Source organism: Petromyzon marinus, chromosome 21, assembly GCF_048934315.1.
Source record: "Petromyzon marinus isolate PM22_M1 ecotype Great Lakes invasive population chromosome 21, UKy_Petmar_22M1.pri1.0, whole genome shotgun sequence".
Classification (NCBI taxonomy): domain Eukaryota; kingdom Metazoa; phylum Chordata; class Hyperoartia; order Petromyzontiformes; family Petromyzontidae; genus Petromyzon; species Petromyzon marinus.
This window is the reverse complement of record NC_133687.1, coordinates 15,044,980-15,065,551: the sequence shown is the minus strand read 5'-3', so window position 1 is coordinate 15,065,551 and position 20,572 is coordinate 15,044,980. Positions and strand designations below refer to the sequence as shown.

General features: G+C 51.8%; 1 protein-coding gene across 1 annotated transcript in view; it reads left to right on the top strand.

Annotated features, from left to right (window-relative positions):
* The window catches only part of LOC116944545 (anoctamin-1-like), a 74,306-nt gene that overhangs the window by 24,095 nt on the left and 29,639 nt on the right, over positions 1-20,572 (top strand). Inside the window, exons 9-11 of the mRNA XM_076068631.1 lie at positions 10,077-10,145; positions 12,364-12,494; positions 20,375-20,535. Coding sequence (XP_075924746.1) covers positions 10,077-10,145; positions 12,364-12,494; positions 20,375-20,535 — 361 coding nt within the window. The remainder of the gene's footprint in view (positions 1-10,076; positions 10,146-12,363; positions 12,495-20,374; positions 20,536-20,572) is intronic.

Sequence of the window (20,572 nt, the reverse complement as noted above, 5' to 3'; positions counted from 1 at the left end):
AGCAACTTATTTTGTGATGCTTAGCGTCAATATTATGTTACGGATTAAAAATAGTTTTTCACGAACGAGGAGGCGGCTATGTCCACTTTGCGGGTCGACACCGACAGCTGTTTCTGGGAGCGTGCGTCTACGTGGGGGAGGGGGGTGGGGACGAGGGGGGGGGGGCAGGGGGGGTGAGGGCGAGGGGGGGCAGGGGGGTAATTGGAGTGCGGGAGTCTATCAGCGGCAGGGTTTGGTGGCAGTGGGGGTGACGGGATGGGAGAGATCGCCGACAGGCGAGAGGCGAGGGTGGTTGGATGTGGACGCGTCGTGAGTTGACGTGGAAGGCCGGGTAGAGGTGTGGGTGGTGATGTGGACTGGGCGGGGTTACGTGCTGTATGTTGAACTTCTTTCGCACCGTACGTAACCAACCGTGGGAAGGACAGTAAACTGAACATTAACAAGCATTTCTAAAGAAATTAGTTTGTCAATCGAGATGTAAACGTGCGGAGCTCCAGTGGCCTCCTAATATCGGAAGGGAGAGCGTTCCAGACAGCCGCGCGATGACGATGCGGTGGCCACCGTCTCTGTTCGCTGGCTCGCAGCCAAAAGCCGCAACTTGCGAGGACGAGCGGAGTTCGCGTGGTGGTGGTGGTGGTGGAGGTGGTGGTGGAGGTGGTGGTGGAGGTGGTGGTGGTGGTAGTAGTGGTGGTGGTGGAGGTGGTGGAGGTGGTGGAGGTGGTGGTGGTGGAGGTGGTGGTGGAGGTGGTGGTGGAGGTGGTGGTGGTGGAGGTGTAGGTGGTGGTGGTGGTGGAGGTGGTGGTGGTGGAGGTGGTGGTGGTGGTGGTGGTGGAGGTGGTGGTGGTGGTGGTGGTGGTGGTGGTGGTGGTGGAGGTGGTGGAGGTAGTGGTGGTTGAGGTGGTGGTGGTGGTGGTGGTGGTGGAGGTGGTGGTGGTGGTGGTGGTGGAGGTGGTGGTGGAGGTGGTGGTGGTGGAGGTGGTGGTGGAGGTGGTGGTGCTTTATGCTCCTTGATGTTTTGGATGACAATATGTGGGAGGGAGGGAGGGGTGCATGGGGCTTCTCTGGACTATACAGTGAGGGAAAAAAGTATTTGATCCCCTGCTGATTTTGTACGTTTGTCCACTGACAAAGAAATGATCAGTCTATAATTTTAATGGTAGGTTTATTTGAACAGTGAGAGACAGAATAACAACAAAAATCCAGAAAAACGCATGTCAAAAATGTTATAAATTGATTTGCATTTTAATGAGGGAATTAAGTATTTGCCCCCTCTCAATCAAAAATATTTCTGGCTCCGAGGAGTTTTTTATACAGGTAACGAGCTGAGATTAGGAGCACACTCTTAAAGGGAGTGCTCCTAATCTCAGCTTGTTACCTATATAAAAGACACCTGTCCACAAAAGCAATCAATCAATCAGATTCCAATTCTCCACCATGGCCACGACCAAAGAGCTCTCCAAGGATATCAGGGACAAGATTGTAGACCTACACAAGGCTGGAATGGGCTACAAGACCATTGCCAAGCAGCTTGGTGAGAAGGTGACAACAGTTGGTGTGATTATTCGCAAATGGAAGAAACACAAAAAAACGGTCAATCTCCCTCGGCCTGGGGCTCCATGCAAGATCTCACCTCGTGGAGTTGCAATGATCATGAGAACGGTGATGAATCAGCCCAGAACTACACGGGAGGATATTGTCAATGATCTCAAGGCAGCTGGGACCATAGTCACCAAGAAAACAATTGGTAACACACTACGCCGTGAAGGACTGAAATCCTCCAGCGCCCGCAAGGTCCCCCTGCTCAAGAAAGCACATATACATGCCCATCTGAAGTTTGCCAATGAACATCTGAATGATTCAAAGGACAACTGGGTGAAAATGTTGTGGTCAGATGAGACCAAAATGGAGCTATTTGGCATCAACTCAACTCGCCGTGTTTGGAGGAGGAGGAATGCTGCCTATGACCCCAAGAACACCATCTCCACCGTCAAACATGGAGGTGGAAACATTATGCTTTGGGGGTGTTTTTCTGCTAAGGGGACAGGACAACTTCACCGCATCAAGGGACGATGGACGGGGCCATGTACCGTCAAATCTTGGGTGAGAACCTCCTTCCCTCAGCCAGGGCATTGAAAATGGGTCGTGGATGGGTATTCCAGCATGACAATGACCCAAAACACACGGCCAAGGCAACACAGGAGTGGCTCAAGAAGAAGCACATTAAGGTCCTAGAGTGGTCTAGCCAGTCTCCAGACCTTAATCCCATCCAAAATCTGTGGAGGGCGCTGAAGGTTCGAGTTGCCAAACGTCAGCCTCGAAACCTTAATGACATGGAGAAGATCTGCAAAGAGGAGTGAGACAAAATCCCTCCTGAGATGTGTGCAAACCTCGTGGCCAACTACAAGAAACGTCTGACCTCTGTGATTGCCAGCAAGGGTTTTGCCACCAAGTACTAAGTCATGTTTTGCAGAGGGGTCAAATACTTATTTCCCTCATTAAAATTCAAATCAATTTGTAACATTTTTTACAGGGGTTTTTCTGGATTGTTGTTGTTATTCTGTCTCTCACTGTTCAAATAAACCTAACATTAAAATTATTGACTGATAATTTCTTTGTCAGTGGGCAAACGTACAAAATCATCAGGGGATCAAATACTTTTTTCCCTCACTGTACATAGGCCAGCCGGAGCGTGCCTCGCCCGGAAAAAAAAAATCCGTGTGCCCCACGAGCAAGGGGCCTCCGTTTTATTTTTAAATCCCGAACCCCGTTGGAGCCCAGGTCCTGTTACGCGCGCTCCCAGTGACATCCCCTGTCCCCAAACCTCCCCACCCGCCCCTCCCCCATAACCCCACCGCCCCTCCCCCTACCCCCCTACCCGCACTGGCACGTGGAACACGCGCGTGCCAGTGGGATATCTTGAATATTTATCTAAATATACAGAGACTGTAGAATTATTTTAAAAAAACACTCACACGGTGAAAATTACGAGGGTAATGATGATGATGATGAGTCGGGGGTAACAGTCAACACAACTCGACACGCTCGTCAAGACGCGCTGTGGCGTTGTGATAGGCGACGTTTCGGGCAATGCAGGCGAGCAGACCTGCTGAAGGGTTCGCAGTGAGTTGTCAGAGGTTTGTTTGTCTGCAACGCTCCTTCCTCCCGACATGAGGAAGCCACTGGAGCTATGCACTTTTACATCGTCATCATCATTATCACCATCGAGACTCACAGACTCATTTCTCGAGAACTGATTGTTGCGTGTCGCCTGTCGTCCTTACCCCGCACCTTCGATTGGCACGATTGGCTACGTACGGTGCGAAATATGTCCAACACACATACACATACACACATACACACACACATACACACATACACATACACACATACACACACACATACACACATACACACACACATACACACATACACATACACACATACACACACACATACACACATACACACACACATACGCACATACACACACACACAACAACAACAACCGCCATTCTCCACTAAGTGGCGGTGACATCACCACGACGCTTGTGCCAGGCTATGTGCACCTTGAGGCCACGTGAAGTGTCGAACGCCCGCTGACAGGAGGTCACGGGGCAGACCCAGGTGCCACGGGTCGACTGAATAAGATGACTGAGATGACTTGCTGATGCACCACCTGTGCCCCCTACTATGTCAACCTGCTGTGCTTTAGCCACCCGGCGCTCCGCTCGTTGTTGTGAGCGTCGCTCCTCCGCCCTCCATTGTTGTTGGAGGGCGACTACCTCCAACTGCCCAGTAGCGTCCTTCACGAGCCTCCTCCACAGAGGCCGATCTTGACACCGCTGGTACCAGTCATCGGCAAGTCCACTCAGCTCCACGTCCTCCTGTACCACATCACTCCATCTCTTGTCTAGCCCGTGCCGCGCCCATTTAGCCCCCTCAATCCGGCCGAACAAAAGCTGTTTCGGCATGCGGTGGCTGGGCATGCGGGCTACATGACCCAGCCATTGCAGCCTTGCCCGCCGGAGGAGCTCACCGATGGGACCTTGCTCAGATCTTTCAAGGATTTGTGAGCTCCTCACACAATCCAGTCTGGTTATACCCAGGATGGATCGTAGGCAGGCCAGCCTAAATGTTTCTAACCGGCGAAGATGCTCCATTAGGGGGGTCCACGTTTCACAAGCGTAGAGAAGGGAGGGAATGACCGTGGCCAAGAAGACCTGAAGCTTAGTGCGGAGCGACAGACCAGGTAGCTTCCACACAGCGTTACGCAACCGATGCAAATATATTGCCACTCGCCTGATTCGGAGTGAGACCTCTGCTGTTAAACTGGAGCTGGTCATAAGCACACTGCCCAGGTATGGGAAACTCTCCACTCGCTCCACAACTGCCCCATCACCGATTGGGACTTAAGGGGGTGGAGTGTCCGATGGTACAAAATACCCAGGCAGGTGCTTAGTTTTGGTGGGGCTGATGGTAAGGCCCCACCTCTTAGTGGCACGCTCCAGTCTCAGCAGCAGCGTCTCCAACTCCTCCTCTGAATGAGCAGCTATTACCAAATCATCAGCATACATAACGTGGTTGAGTAATAGGGAGCCATCCCTTGACCGCACCCGGGCATCGATCAGCCTCCCATTATAACTGTACCATACGGAGATTCCCCCGGTACAGCTATTGAAGGCTTCACGAACTACGTGGTCAAAATATATGTTAAATAATGTGGGAGCCAGAGGACATCCCTGTCGCACCCCAAGGTGTACAGAGAATGGCTCTGACTCCCGGCCACGTAGTTTTACCCGGGCCCGCTCAACATCATGAAGGTCCTTAATGATCGTGAGCAGAGGGTCAGGTACTCCAAAAGCACGAAGAAAAACCCAGAGCCCAGGCCTACTGATGGTATCATAGGCCTTGACCAGGTCAATAAAGCAGAGATGTAGGTCTTGTTGGAATTCCCTACACCTCTGCTGTAGCAGACGGACAGAAAATATGGCATCTGTGCAGGACTGCCCTTTCCAGAAACCGCATTGGGGCTCAGCAAGCCTCTCCTCAGCGTGCCTGGCAAGGCGATGCTGAATAATCCTTGCCAGGACCTTTCCAGTCACACTGAGGAGTGAGATGCCCCTGTAGTTGTTACAGTCTGTGCGGTCCCCCTTTCCAATCCTGCGGAAACCGTCCAGTGGTCCAGACTGTTGTCACGATGCCATACAGGGCAGTCCGTGCACAAACGCCACCCTCCCTCAGCATTTCGCTTGGGAGATCATCTCTGCCCGCTGCCTTTCCTGGTCTCAGACTCCGAATCGCCTTCAGTACTTCCTCAACAGATGGCACCTCAGCCAGCCACTCACAGGGGGTGACTTCTTCCAATATTTGAGGCACCGCAGCCTCAGCAGGGTCATCCTCACTTTGTGCGATGATGTTTTCCTGGCTGAGGGATTTTCCCTCCCCCAGGACCTCACAGAAATGCTCAGCAAATCTGCAAACCTGTTCCTGGGGGACGGAGATTGGATCACCGTTTTTTCCCCTAATGATGGTAATAGGTGTGGCGCTGCAGGTTACTTTTTTGATGGAGTTAAATAGAGATTTGTGATCACGGGCCACTGAGGCAGACTCCATCTCCTCTGCAACCCGCGACCACCACCCATCCTTGCAGCGCCTCACGGCTCTCCGAACCTCCGAGCGAAGGCTGCGGTAAGCCTCCTCATTCTCTGACGTGGGATTCTGTAGCCGATGACAGTGGGCCTGTCGCTTTTTCTCAACCATCCTGAAAACCTCTTCTGTCAGCCAGGTGACTCTGGGGAGGTCTGGACCGCGTACCCAAAGCAACCATTGCAGCTGCATGAGTCACAGTCCTAAACCTCGCCCATTTACCCTCGACATCAGGAGGAGTCGGGGACGATGCCAATCCCAGCCGCAAGCAATGATGAAATTCTCGCTTGCAACTTTCATCAGATAACTGAGACCAGGCCACTTTAGTTTGGAATGGGGTCCTGGGTGTATACCCACCACCGGAGTGGAAGAATGGCAGGCGCATCTTACAGATGACTAGTCGATGGTCAGAGGGCAGATCAGCTCCACGGTAGGTCCTGGTGTCAAGGACATGGGCTCGCATCCGCTGGTCCGTCACTATGTAGTCCAGCAGATGTTCTTGCTTGGACCCGGCATGCATCCATGATGTTGTGTGGATGCGCCGATGCCGGAACAGTGTGTTGGTAATTACAAGCCCATGGGCTGCACAAAAATCTAGCAGCCTCCTACCGTTGTTATTGAGCTGATCTGGCCCATGCCCTCCAATCACTCCAGACCAGGTGCCAGCATAATGACCAACTCGGGCATTGAAGTCACCCAACATGATGACTCTATCCCGAGGGGCCACTTTAGCCAGCACCTGTGACAGGAGGTCATAGAAGGCATCTGACTCATCGGCTTTGCCTGCATCCCTCCACGGATGTTCATCTTCGGTGGGGGCATAAGTAACCACGACCACCATTCCTCGCCTCCGGTTGATGGGAAGGCGAGCCCAAAGTAGCCTGGGGCTTGCAGCTTCCCACACCTTACCGCCACGCTCCCACGCCCCCTTCATTCTTTTGTTCAAAAGAAGAGCCACACCCTGTTGTTTGCCAGTCTGCTGCCCCGAGTAGAGGACTGTCCACCCCTCATGGTGGCAGGAGCCAGAACCGTCCACCGGACCTCCTGAATGCCACATAGATCCAGGCGGTACCGGTCCAGCTCCCGACAGAAGAGTGGCAGCCTCTCCTCCGCAGTGAGCGTTCGAACATTCCATGTGGCCACCCGTAGTGGTTTTTCGTTGTTTCTGGAGGAGCCCCGAGGGTAGATATTCAATCTCCTGGCTCCGCCAATTGGGGTTTGGCCAGGAGACGTCATAGACGCCTGGCCCCCCGGGGTGTCCGGCACAAGCTTATTAGTTAAATACTTTATTCGTGGTTTAGTGGTAATTAATTGAAGGTGGAGGGGTTGCCAGCCCCTCGCACCTGTCCAGAGCCCCCGTTTAGCCCCTGTGGTGGACACAGATGCCATGAGGGGAGGAGCCAATCGAAATTGGACCTCCCCCCACAGCACTGTCCACGACAGAGTTGCCTGTCCGGCACCACGAGGAGGTAGGGGGTTATTTTGCCGGGCACAAAACAAAGACAAAGATCCCCCATATAGCCTTAACAGACTGTAGGGGCAAGTGCTGTTAGCGAGCACCTATGAAGGCCGGAACGGTACACGAGGGGGTGGGTGGCCAGCACCACGCCCGACCGCCTTTGTCTCCCTAGTGGCAATGTTTACACACCGCACCAGGTACTCATTTGAGGCTGAGTCGACCTAGGGGAGGCCCGGGACCGGTTCAGATAATCGTCACTGGTGTTGGCCGTGAGCGGGAATCGAACTCGGGTCACCAGGTTCATAGCGCAGCGCGCTAACCGCTACACTATCGCTCCCCACTTGCCGGACACACACACACATACACACACACATAAACACGTACACATACACACACATACACACACGTACACATATACACACATACATACACACATACACACACATACACACACATACACACATTCACGTGCAAAGGTACGCGTCACAGTTCTGTCGCCAGTCTAGGGCCCCTGGGGGTGAAGCTGGGGGTGAGGCGGGGGTGAGGCTGTGGATGAGGCTGGGGGTGAGGTATTTGGTGAGGCTGTGGGTGAGTCTGTGGGTGAGGCTGGAGGTGAGGCTGTGGGTGAGGCTGTGGGTGAGACTGTGGGTGAGTCTGTGGGTGAGGCTGTGGGTGAGGCTGGGGGTGAGGTATTTGGTGAGGCTGTGGGTGAGTCTGTGGGTGAGGCTGGAGGTGAGGCTGTGGGTGAGGCTGTGGGTGAGGCTGTGGGTGAGGCTGTGGGTGAGGCTGTGGGTGAGGCTGGGGGTGAGGTATTTGGTGAGGCTGTGGGTGAGTCTGTGGGTGAGGCTGGAGGTGAGGCTGTGGGTGAGTCTGTGGGTGAGACTGTGGGTGAGTCTGTGGGTGAGGCTGTGAGTGAGTCTGTGGGTGAGGCTGTGGGTGAGGTATTTGGTGAGGCTGTGGGTGAGTCTGTGGGTGAGGCTGTGGGTGAGGCTGTGGGTGAGGCTGTGGGTGAGTCTGTGGGTGAGGCTGTGGGTGAGGCTGTGGGTGAGGCTGTGGGTGAGGCTGTGGGTGAGGCTGTGGGTGAGGCTGGGGGTGAGGTATTTGGTGAGGCTGTGGGTGAGTCTGTGGGTGAGGCTGGAGGTGAGGCTGTGAGTGAGTCTGTGGGTGAGACTGTGGGTGAGTCTGTGGGTGAGGCTGTGAGTGAGTCTGTGGATGAGGCTGGGGGTGAGGTATTTGGTGAGGCTGTGGGTGAGTCTGTGGGTGAGGCTGGAGGTGAGGCTGTGGGTGAGTCTGTGGGTGAGGCTGTGGGTGAGGCTGTGGGTGAGGCTGTGGGTGAGGCTGGGGGTGAGGTATTGGGTGAGGCTGTGGGTGAGGCTGTGGGTGAGTCTGTGGGTGAGGCTGTGGGTGAGGCTGTGAGTGAGTCTGTGGATGAGGCTGGGGGTGAGGTATTTGGTGAGGCTGTGGGTGAGTCTGTGGGTGAGGCTGGAGGTGAGGCTTTGGGTGAGGCTGTGGGTGAGGCTGTGGGTGAGGCTGTGAGTGAGGCTGTGGGTGAGGCTGTGAGTGAGGCTGTGGGTGAGGCTGTGGGTGAGTCTGTGGGTGAGGCTGGGGGTGAGGCTGTGGGTGAGGCTGTGGGTGAGTCTGTGGGTGAGACTGAGTGACATATCCGGCTTGCTGGTCTCCAGCTCGCGCTTAGAAGCCGCGTCCCGTCGCGATCGATCCACGGCGATCGTGGGAACGTGCCGAGAGCCGCGAGAGAGGCGTCGACTTCCACCATCACCATCAGCAGCGCGATCCGCGGGAAAGATAGCCCCGTGGGTGTCCACCACGAACTCCGTCATTTGTTTCCGCTCCCCTCTGTCATGTACCCAATACGGCTCTAGCAGTGTCACCGGTGTCTCTTGCGTCGCGCTGCGGCGCTGGGCCGCGTGTCGGCTGGAATCGAGGGGGGGAGTTTGGGTACCAAGACCCGGTTCGAGCTCCTGCTGGACGAGTGCGGGACACGGGACGAGGTCTCTGTGGCAGCGAACTTGCACGAGGGGAGGTCTCCGGCACCTCCCATCAGCACGGTTGGCTACGCGCGCTGCGGTGCGAACGAAGTTCAGCGCACACACAGGACCCACATTTGGCGGCTGTGACTCTGTACCGCGTCGCATACTGTCGACGACTGCCCACTGAGTTCGCCACTGGGGGAGACAAAGGCGGTCGGGCGTGGTTGCTGGCCACCCACCCCCTCGCGTGCCGTGCCGGCCTTCACAGGTGCTGCTCGCTGACAGCACTTGCCCCAACAGTTTGTTGAGGCTACACGGGGGGTCTTTGTTTTTGTTGCAGCCCTTGCCGCAACTTTGACGGAGACATCCCCACGCGTGCTCGTGAACAGGCGCGCTCGAGGCTCGTGCGCTGTGATGGCTCCATCACGCGCCGCGCACCTCTCTTCTATTTCGGATGTATCGTAGCGCCCTGTCCAGCACGAACGCGATGTGGGTGGTAACCGTCGTCAGTACGCGCCCTGACTTCCCTGTCGTGTAACATGGGGGAGGGAAATGCACCTGGGACGTGACCGATGCTACGAGATTTCCAGTTGGCATGGTGATGCGTGGAAGGTCAAGGTCACGGGACTGACCTTTGCGATTCGCTTCGAGCCGTGGGTGGGGATCGAACTCAGGTGGCCGCGGTGCAGAGCGACGTCGCCACGCGAGGCGCTGCTGAACAGAGCGCTGCCGTTCGCGTCGGGTTCAAGGTTCAAGTTGAATTTCGTTCAAGTGGGGATGCAGATCTCGAGAGGCTGGGACACAGAGAGTCTCATTTGCAAGAGTGACCTTGGGGAGGGGGGGGGGTCACTAAAATAACAAATTAAAATAAAAACAGCAGCGGGACAAAAGTGTGGCGCACGAGACGCAAGTCAAATGTGTTGATGGATATAATCCGTTCTCGCCTGCCTCTGCTCCCTGCTGCTGCGACGCCACCATCCCAGGTGCTGTACGAGGAGTGGGCGAGTTATGGAGTCTTCTACAAATACCAGCCCATTGACCTCATCCGGCAAGTTACACGCACCCTCATCAACCTCATCACCCTCATCATCATCACTCTCATCATTGTCATCACCCTCATCACCCTCGTCACCCTCGTCATCCTCATCACCCTCATCACCCTCGTCATCATCACTCTCATCATTGTCATCACCCTCGTCATCCTCATCACCCTCATCACCCTCGTCACCCTCATCACCCTCGTCATCCTCATCAACCTCATCACCCTCGTCACCCTCATCACAATCATAATCATCACTCTCATCACCCTCATCACCCTCATCATCATCACTCTCATCATCACCCTCATTACCCTCGTCATCATCACCCTCATCACCCTCGGCATCATCACCCTCGTCATCATCACCCTCATCATCATCACCCTCATCATAATCACCCTCATCATCATCACCCTCATCACCCTCATCATCATCATCACCCTCATCATCATCACCCTCATCATCATCACTCTCATCATCACTCTCATCATCACCCTCGTCATCATCATCACCCTCATCATCGTCACCCTCATCATTATCATCATCATCACCCTCATCACCCTCGTCATCATCATCATCACCCTCGTCATCGTCACCCTCATGATCATCATCATCACCCTCATCATCATCACCCCCATCATCATCACCCACAACACCCTCATCATCATCATCACCCTCATCATCATCATCATCACCCTCATCATCATCATCACCACCACGGTCTTGGCCTATAGACAACGCCCTTGTAAAAGAACTGCTGCTTAGCTTAAATAGGGCCTTAGTGGCTGGAATAGGGATTCAGTCAATGAGTCTCTGTGTAATTCTATGGCTCTCTATGTAACGCTATGGTTCTCTGTGTAACTCTATGGATCTCTGTGTAACTCTATGTCTCTCTGTGTAACTCTATGGATCTCTGTGTAACTCTATGGCTCTCTGTGTATCTCTGTGGCTCTCTGTGTAATTCTATGGCTCTCTATGTAACGCTATGGTTCTCTGTGTAACTCTATGGATCTCTGTGTAACTCTATGGCTCTCTGTGTAACTCTATGGATCTCTGTGTAACTCTATGGCTCTCTGTGTAACTCTATGGCTCTCAATGTAACGCTATGGTTCTCTGTGTAACTCTATGGATCTCTGTGTAACTCTATGGCTCTCTGTGTAACTCTATGGATCTCTGTGTAACTCTATGGCTCTCTGTGTAACTCTATGGCTCTCTGTGTGACTCTATGGCTCTCTGTGTAACTCTATGGCTCTCTGTGTAACTCTATGGCTCTCTGTGTAACTCTAGGGATCTCTGTGAAACTCTATGGCTCTCTGTGTAACTCTATGGCTCTCTGTGTAACTCTATGGCTCTCTGTGTAACTCTATGGCTCTCTGTGTAACTCTATGGCTCTCTGTGTAACTCTATGGCTCTCTGTGTGACTCTATGGCTCTCTATCTAACTCTATGGCTCTCTGTGTAACTGTATGGCTCTCTGTGTAACTATATGGGTTTCTATGTAACTCTATGGGTCTCTGTGTAACTCTATAGCTCTGTGTAACTCTATGGCTCTCTGTGTAACTCTATGGCTCTCTGTGTAACTCTATGGCTCTCTGTGTAACTCTATGGCTCTGTGTGTAACTCTATGGCTCTCTGTGTAACTCTATGGCTCTCTGTGTAACTCTATGCCTCTCTGTGTAACTCTATGGCTCTCTGTGTATCTCTATGGCTCTCTGTGTAACTCTATGGCTCTCTGTGTAACTCTATGGCTCTCTGTGTAACTCTATGGCTCTCTGTGTAACTCTATGGCTCTCTGTGTAACTCTATGGCTCTCTGTGTAACTCTACGGCCCTGTAACTGCCGCCACTGCCGCTGCTCTTGCGCTATGATCGTCCTCGTGACGCCGCTCCCAGCTCCACGTGGCACGCACCAACTGGAATAGGTCGGAGTAGCCCGAGTCCGGTAGACGCATAGCGCCCCCTGTCACCATCCGTGCCGCGCGTGTCGTCCGGGGTGATGCCGTGCGGCTGTGACAACCGATGCCCCACGCACGCCACGCACATTCACATCAAAGGGGCGAATTAGTAACTCGTCATGATTTGCTCGTGAAAAGCCTGCGCGTGTTAAACGAAACGCTCGCACGTGCTTTGTCTTTATTTTAAGATATATCTTCTCTATGTATATATTATGTAATTGTATCTCCCCCCCCCCCCCGCCCCAACCGGCGTGGCGTGCTGCTCGCCCGCCGCAGCAAGTACTTCGGCGAGAAGATCGGCCTCTACTTTGCCTGGCTCGGGGTCTACACGGCGCTCCTCATCCCCGTGTCGGTGCTCGGCGTCGTCGTGTTTGCCTACGGATGCCTCACGCTGCACTACGACATCCCCAGGTGAGTGCGCCGACAGCACCACCACCACCAGGGCCACGACCACCACAACCAGTGCCACCACCACCAGGGCCACGACCACCATCACCAGGGCTACCACCACGAGGGCCACCACCAGGGCCACCACCAGGGTCGCCACCACCACCACCAGGGCCACAACCACCACCAGGGCTACCGCCACCACCAGGGTCGCCACCACCACCAGGGCCACCACCAACAACAACAACAACCGCCATTCGCCACTAAGTGGCGGTGACATCACCACGATGCTTGTGCCAGGCCATGTGCACCTTGACGCCACGTGAAGTATCGAACGCCCGCTGACAGGAGGTCACAGGGCAGACCCAGGTGCCACGGGTCGACTGACTGAGATGACTGAGATGACTGGCTGATGCACCACCTGTGCCCCCTACTATGCCAACCTGCTGTGCTTTAGCCACCCGGCGCTCCGCTCGTTGTTGTGAGCGTCGCTCCTTTGCCCTCCGTTGTTGTTGGAGGGCGACTGCCTCCAACTTCCCAGTAGCGTCCTTCATGAGCCTCCTCCACAGAGGCCGATCTTGACACCACTGGTACCAGTCATCGGCAAGTCCACTCAGCTCCACGTCCTCCTGTACCACGTCACTCCATCTCTTCTCTAGCCCGTGCTGCGCCCGTTTAGCCCCCTCGATTAGGCCGAACAAAAGCTGTTTCGGCATGCGGTGGCTGGGCATGCGGGCTACATGACCCAGCCAACGCAGCCTTGCCTGCCGGAGGAGCTCACCGATGGGACCTTGCCCAGATCTTTCAAAGATTTGTGAGCTCCTCACACAATCCAGCCTGGTTAAACCCAGGATGGATCGTAGGCAGGCTAGCCTAAACGTTTCTAACCGGCGAAGATGTTCCATTAGAGGGGTCCACGTTTCGCAAGCGTAGAGAAGGGAGGGAATGACCGTGGCCGAGAAGACCTGAAGCTTAGTGCGGAGCAACAGACCAGGTAGCTTCCACACAGCGTTACGCAACCGATGAAAAGATATTGCCGCTCGACTGATTCGGAGTGAGACCTCTGCTGTTAAACTGTAGCCGGTCATAAGCACACTGCCCAGGTATGGGAAACTCTCCACTCACCACCACCAGGGCCACCACCACCACCAGGGTCACCACCACCAAGGCCATCGCCACCGTCGCTGCCACCAAAAGCAAAGATCCCCCTTGTAGCCTTAATGGACTGTTGAGGCAAGTGCTGGCAGTCGAATCTGTCTTCGTAGTGGTTGGGAATCTGATGAGCTGCGAGGCTCTTTGTCCCACCACAGATGTCCAGCAGGGAGCGCCTGTGAAGGCACACGATGGGGTGTGTGGCCAGCACCGCGCTCGACCGCCTCTGTCTCCCCAGTGGCGATGTTTACTACACACTGCACCGGGTACTCATTTGAGCCTGAGCCGACCTAGTGGAGGCCCAGGATCGGTTTAAATAATCCTCCCTGGTGTTGGTGGCCGTGAGCGGGAATCAAAGTCGGGTCGCCGGGTCGGTAGCGCGGCTCCGCTAACCGCTACACCACAGCTCCCCCGCCACCGCCAGGCGCAGTTCCAAACTCCGGGTGCCAGCGGTAGCGTCATCGGAATCCGCCCCGGGTTTTTCGGGTCTCCGTTATGAAACGCGCACGGGGAGACTCCGTTCCGTTGTCGCGCCGTTCGTATGGGCGGTGTGGTGCCCCCAGATTTAATTTGATGTCGATTCGCCTTTGCGAGTGCCGCCACGAATCCCAAACCCTCGGCGGCATCGTGGACACTCCGCCACTGCTCTGCCGCCTTCACTGCTTGGAAAATGGAACGAACGCCATCCACCGTGCGTCTGAACAGACAATCGAGTGGATCTACAATTACATCGTTAATCTGCTGCCATTGATTCCTACGGAAGAAGAAGAAGGTTTGATATTGGACATCGATCCCACTTGGCGTGATCTCAGCGCGGTCCACCAACGCCGCTGCCGTCACGTGACCAGGGCGCGGCGGCGACTCGGTGGGGGCCACCAGCAGCGGGCCTGCTGCTGGACGCCTTTGAAACAAGAGCTTCGTGGCTCATCGGATTTTCTTTCTCCAGGACAGATTAAGATTCTAATTCCGATTGACTTTCGGCCAAAATGGGAATTGTGTCGATGATGTGCTTGGTCCATCATGCGATATTCGATAAGCCAGCTTGCTGGCCGGCTCCGTATAGGCGAGAAAGGTTTGCTGACTGGCTGGGAGCGACGGACAGATGGTCGCCCACATGCAGGTCGTCATTTACACACACAGCGTTGTTGACGGACCACGGTGAGCTGCTGCGCTACTCGTTCCTGATCCGTGTTTCAGCATGGTCACACCACGCCTCTTCTTTCCTTCTTCATCTACTCCAGCGTGTTCCTCGTTGCAAGGGGTAACACTCTATCACAGTGTTCTTCATCACAAGGGGTAACACTCTATCACAGTGTTCTTCATCACAAGGGGTAACACTCTATCACAGTGTTCATCATCACAAGGGGTAACACTCTATCACAGTGTTCTTCATCACAAGGGGTGACACTCTATCACAGTGTTCATCATCACAAGGGGTAACACTCTATCACAGTAGTCTTCATCACAAGGTGTAACACTCTATCACAGTGATCTTCATCACAAGGGGTAACACTATCACAGTGTTCTTCATCACAAGGGGTAACACTATCACAGTGTTCATCATCACAAGGGGTAACACTCTATCACAGTGTTCTTCATCACAAGGTGTAACACTATCACAGTGTTCATCATCACAAGGGGTAACACTATCACAGTGTTCATCATCACAAGGGGTAACACTCTATCACAGTGTTCATCATCACAAGGGGTAACACACTATCACAGTGTTCATCATCACAAGGGGTAACACACTATCAAAGTGATCATCATCACAAGGTGTAACACTCTATCAAAGTGTTAATCATCACAAGGTGTAACACTCTATCACAGTGTTCTTCATCACAAGGGGTAACACTCTATCACAGTGTTCTTCATCACAAGGGGTAACACTCTATCACAGTAGTCATCATCACAAGGGGTAACACTCTATCACAGTGTTCTTCATCACAAGGGGTAACACTCTATCACAGTGTTCATCATCACAAGGGGTAACACTCTATCAGAGTGGTCTTCATCACAAGGTGTAACACTCTATCACAGTGTTCATCATCACAAGGGGTAACACTCTATCAGAGTGGTCTTCATCACAAGGGGTAACACTCTATCACAGTGTTCTTCATCACAAGGGGTAACACTCTATCAAAGTGTTAATCATCACAAGGTGTAACACTCTATCACAGTGTTCATCATCACAAGGGGTAACACTCTATCACAGTGATCTTCATCACAAGGGGTAACACTCTATCACAGTGTTAATCATCACAAGGGGTAACACTCTATCACAGTGTTCTTCATCACAAGGGGTAACACTCTATCACAGTGTTCATCATCACAAGGTGTAACACTCTATCACAGTGTTCATCATCACAAGGGGTAACACTCTATCACAGTGTCCATCATCATAAGGGGTAACACTCTATCACAGTGTTCTTCATCACAAGGGGTAACACTCTATCACAGTGTTCATCATCACAAGGTGTAACACTATCACAGTGTTCTTCATCACAAGGGGTAACACTCTATCACAGTGTTCTTCATCACAAGGTGTAACACTCTATCACAGTGTTATTCATCACAAGGGGTAACACTCTATCACAATGTTCTTCATCACAAGGGGTAACACTCTATCACAGTGTTCATCATCACAAGGGGTAACACTCTATCACAGTGTTCTTCATCACAAGGGGTAACACTATCTCAGTGTTCATCATCACAAGGGGTAACACTCTATGACAGTAGTCATCATCACAAGGGGTAACACTCTATCACAGTGTTCTTCATCACAAGGGGTAACACTCTATCACAGTGTTCATCATCACAAGGGGTAACACTCTATCCCAGTGTTCATCATCACAAGGTGTAACACTCTATCACAGTGTTCTTCATCACAAGGGGTAACACTCTATCACAGTGTTCATCACAAGGTGTAACACTCTATCACAGTGTTCTTCATCACAAGGGGTAACACTCTATCACAGTGTTCATCATCACAAGGGGTAACACTCTATCACAGTGTTCATCATCATAAGGGGTGACACACTATCCCAGTGTTCATCATCACAAGGTGTAACACTCTATCACAGTGTTCATCATCACAAGGGGTAACACTCTATCACAGTGTTCATCATCACAAGGGGTAACACTCTATCACAGTGCTCTTCATCACAAGGGGTAACACTCTATCACAGTGTTCTTCATCACAAGGGGTAACACTCTATCACAGTGTTCATCATAAGGGGTAACACTCTATCCCAGTGTTCATCATCACAAGGTGTAACACTCTATCACAGTGTTCATCATCACAAGGGGTAACACTCTATCACAGTGTTCTTCATCACAAGGGGTAACACTCTATCACAGTGTTCTTCATCACAAGGGGTAACACTCTATCTCAGTGTTCATCATCACAAGGGGTAACACTCTATCACAGTAGTCATCATCACAAGGGGTAACACTCTATCACAGTGTTCTTCATCACAAGGGGTAACACTCTATCACAGTGTTCATCATCACAAGGGGTAACACTCTATCCCAGTGTTCATCATCACAAGGTGTAACACTCTATCACAGTGTTCTTCATCACAAGGGGTAACACTCTATCACAGTGTTCATCACAAGGTGTAACACTCTATCACAGTGTTCGTCATCACAAGGGGTAACACTCTATCACAGTGTTCATCATCACAAGGGGTAACACTCTATCACAGTGTTCATCATCATAAGGGGTAACACACTATCCCAGTGTTCATCATCACAAGGTGTAACACTCTATCACAGTGTTCATCATCACAAGGTGTAACACTATCACAGTGTTCTTCATCACAAGGGGTAACACTCTATCACAGTGTTCATCATCACAAGGGGTAACACTCTATCACAGTGATCTTCATCACAAGGGGTAACACTCTATCACAGTGTTCATCATCACAAGGGGTAACACTCTATCACAGTGTTCATCATCACAAGGGGTAACACTCTATCACAGTGTTCATCATCACAAGGGGTAACACTCTATCACAGTGTTCTTCATCACAAGGTGTAACACTCTATCTCAGTGTTCATCATCACAAGGGGTAACACTCTATCACAGTGTTCTTCATCACAAGGTGTAACACTCTATCACAGTGTTCATCATCACAAGGGGTAACACTCTATCACAGTGTTCATCATCACAAGGGGTAACACTCTATCACAGTGTTCATCATCACAAGGTGTAACACTCTATCTCAGTGTTCATCATCACAAGGGGTAACACTCTATCACAGTGTTCATCATCACAAGGGGTAACACTCTATCACAGTGTTCATCATCACAAGGTGTAACACTCTATCACAGTGTTCTTCATCACAAGGGGTAACACTCTATCACAGTGTTCATCATCACAAGGTGTAACACTCTATCACAGTGTTCTTCATCACAAGGGGTAACACTCTATCACAGTGTTCATCATCACAAGGGGTAACACTCTATCACAGTGTTCTTCATCACAAGGGGTAACACTCTATCACAGTGTTCATCATCACAAGGGGTAACACTCTATCACAGTGGTCTTCATCACAAGGGGTAACACTCTATCCCAGTGTTCTTCATCACAAGGGGTAACACTCTATCACAGTGTTCTTCATCACAAGGGGTGACACTCTATCACAGTGTTCATCATCACAAGGGGTAACACTCTATCACAGTGTTCATCATCACAAGGGGTAACACTCTATCACAGTGTTCATCATCACAAGGGGTAACACTCTATCACAGTGTTCATCATCACAAGGGGTAACACTCTATCACAGTGTTCATCATCACAAGGGGTAACACTCTATCACAGTGTTCATCATCACAAGGGGTAACACTCTATCCCAGTGTTCATCATCACAAGGGGTAACACTCTATCACAGTGTTCATCATCACAAGGGGTAACACTCTATCCCAGTGTTCTTCATCACAAGGGGTAACACTCTATCACAGTGTTCATCATCACAAGGGGTAACACTCTATCACAGTGTTCTTCATCACAAGGGGTAACACTCTATCTCAGTGTTCATCATCACAAGGGGTAACACTCTATCACAGTGTTCTTCATCACAAGGTGTAACACTCTATCACAGTGTTCATCATCACAAGGGGTAACACTCTATCACAGTGTTCATCATCACAAGGGGTAACACTATCACAGTGTTCATCATCACAAGGGGTAACACTCTATCCCAGTGTTCATCATCATAAGGGGTAACACTCTATCACAGTGTTCATCATCACAAGGGGTAACACTCTAGCACAGTGTTCATCATCACAAGGGGTAACACTCTATCACAGTTTTCTTCATCACAAGGGGTAACACTCTATCTCAGTGTTCATCATCACAAGGGGTAACACTCTATCACAGTGTTCTTCATCACAAGGTGTAACACTCTATCACAGTGTTCATCATCACAAGGGGTAACACTCTATCACAGTGTTCATCATCACAAGGGGTAACACTATCACAGTGTTCATCATCACAAGGGGTAACACTCTATCCCAGTGTTCATCATCATAAGGGGTAACACTCTATCACAGTGTTCATCATCACAAGGGGTAACACTCTATCACAGTGTTCATCATCACAAGGGGTAACACTCTATCTCAGTGTTCATCATCACAAGGGGTAACACTCTATCACAGTGTTCATCATCACAAGGGGTAACACTCTATCACAGTGTTCATCATCACAAGGTGTAACACTCTATCCCAGTGTTCATCATCACAAGGGGTAACACTCTATAACAGTGTTCATCATCACAAGGGGTAACACTCTATCACAGTGTTCATCATCACAAGGGGTAACACTCTATCCCAGTGTTCATCATCACAAGGGGTAACACTCTATCACAGTGTTCATCACAAGGGGTAACACTCTATCACAGTGATCTTCATCACAAGGGGTAACACTCTATCACAGTGTTCATCATCACAAGGGGTAACACTCTATCACAGTGTTCTTCATCACAAGGTGTAACACTCTATCACAGTGATCTTCATCACAAGGGGTAACACTCTATCACAGTGTTCATCATCACAAGGGGTAACACTCTATCACAGTGTTCTTCATCACAAGGTGTAACACTCTATCACAGTGATCTTCATCACAAGGGGTAACACTCTATCACAGTGTTCATCATCACAAGGGGTAACACTCTATAACAGTGTTCATCATCACAAGGTGTAACACTCTATCACAGTGATCTTCATCACAAGGGGTAACACTCTATCACAGTGTTCATCATCACAAGGGGTAACACTCTATCCCAGTGTTCATCATCACAAGGGGTAACACTCTATCACAGTGTTCATCACAAGGGGTAACACTCTATCACAGTGATCTTCATCACAAGGGGTAACACTCTATCACAGTGTTCATCATCACAAGGGGTAACACTCTATCCCAGTGTTCATCATCATAAGGGGTAACACTCTATCCCAGTGTTCTTCATCACAAGGCCCCCACGGGCCACTGGCAGCCCCCTGGTGGCCTTTAGTGCGGCTACTGACGTGCGGCCTGTCCTACAAGACACACAGAGTGACAACACCACCACATCATCATCATCGTCGTGCTGCTGTCAAACCCCAACATTGGTTTTAAATGTGTGGCAGCAGCCCTCGCGCTGACGATGTCTCATCGGCTCAAGTGCCGCCCCGCCGCCCCCGCTCTGAAAATGATCGACGGACACCGCTCGAGACCCTCCCCCCAACCCCCACCCCTGCGCCCCCCACAGCACCGAGATGTGCGAGCGCGGGGCCAACCTGACCATGTGCCCGCTGTGCGACCGCCTCTGCGACTACTGGCGCCTGGACTCGGCCTGCGGCATGGCCCGCGCCAGCCACCTGTTCGACAACCCCGCCACGGTCGTCTTCTCCGTCGTGATGGCGCTCTGGGGTACACCACTACCACCACCACCACCTCTATCACCACC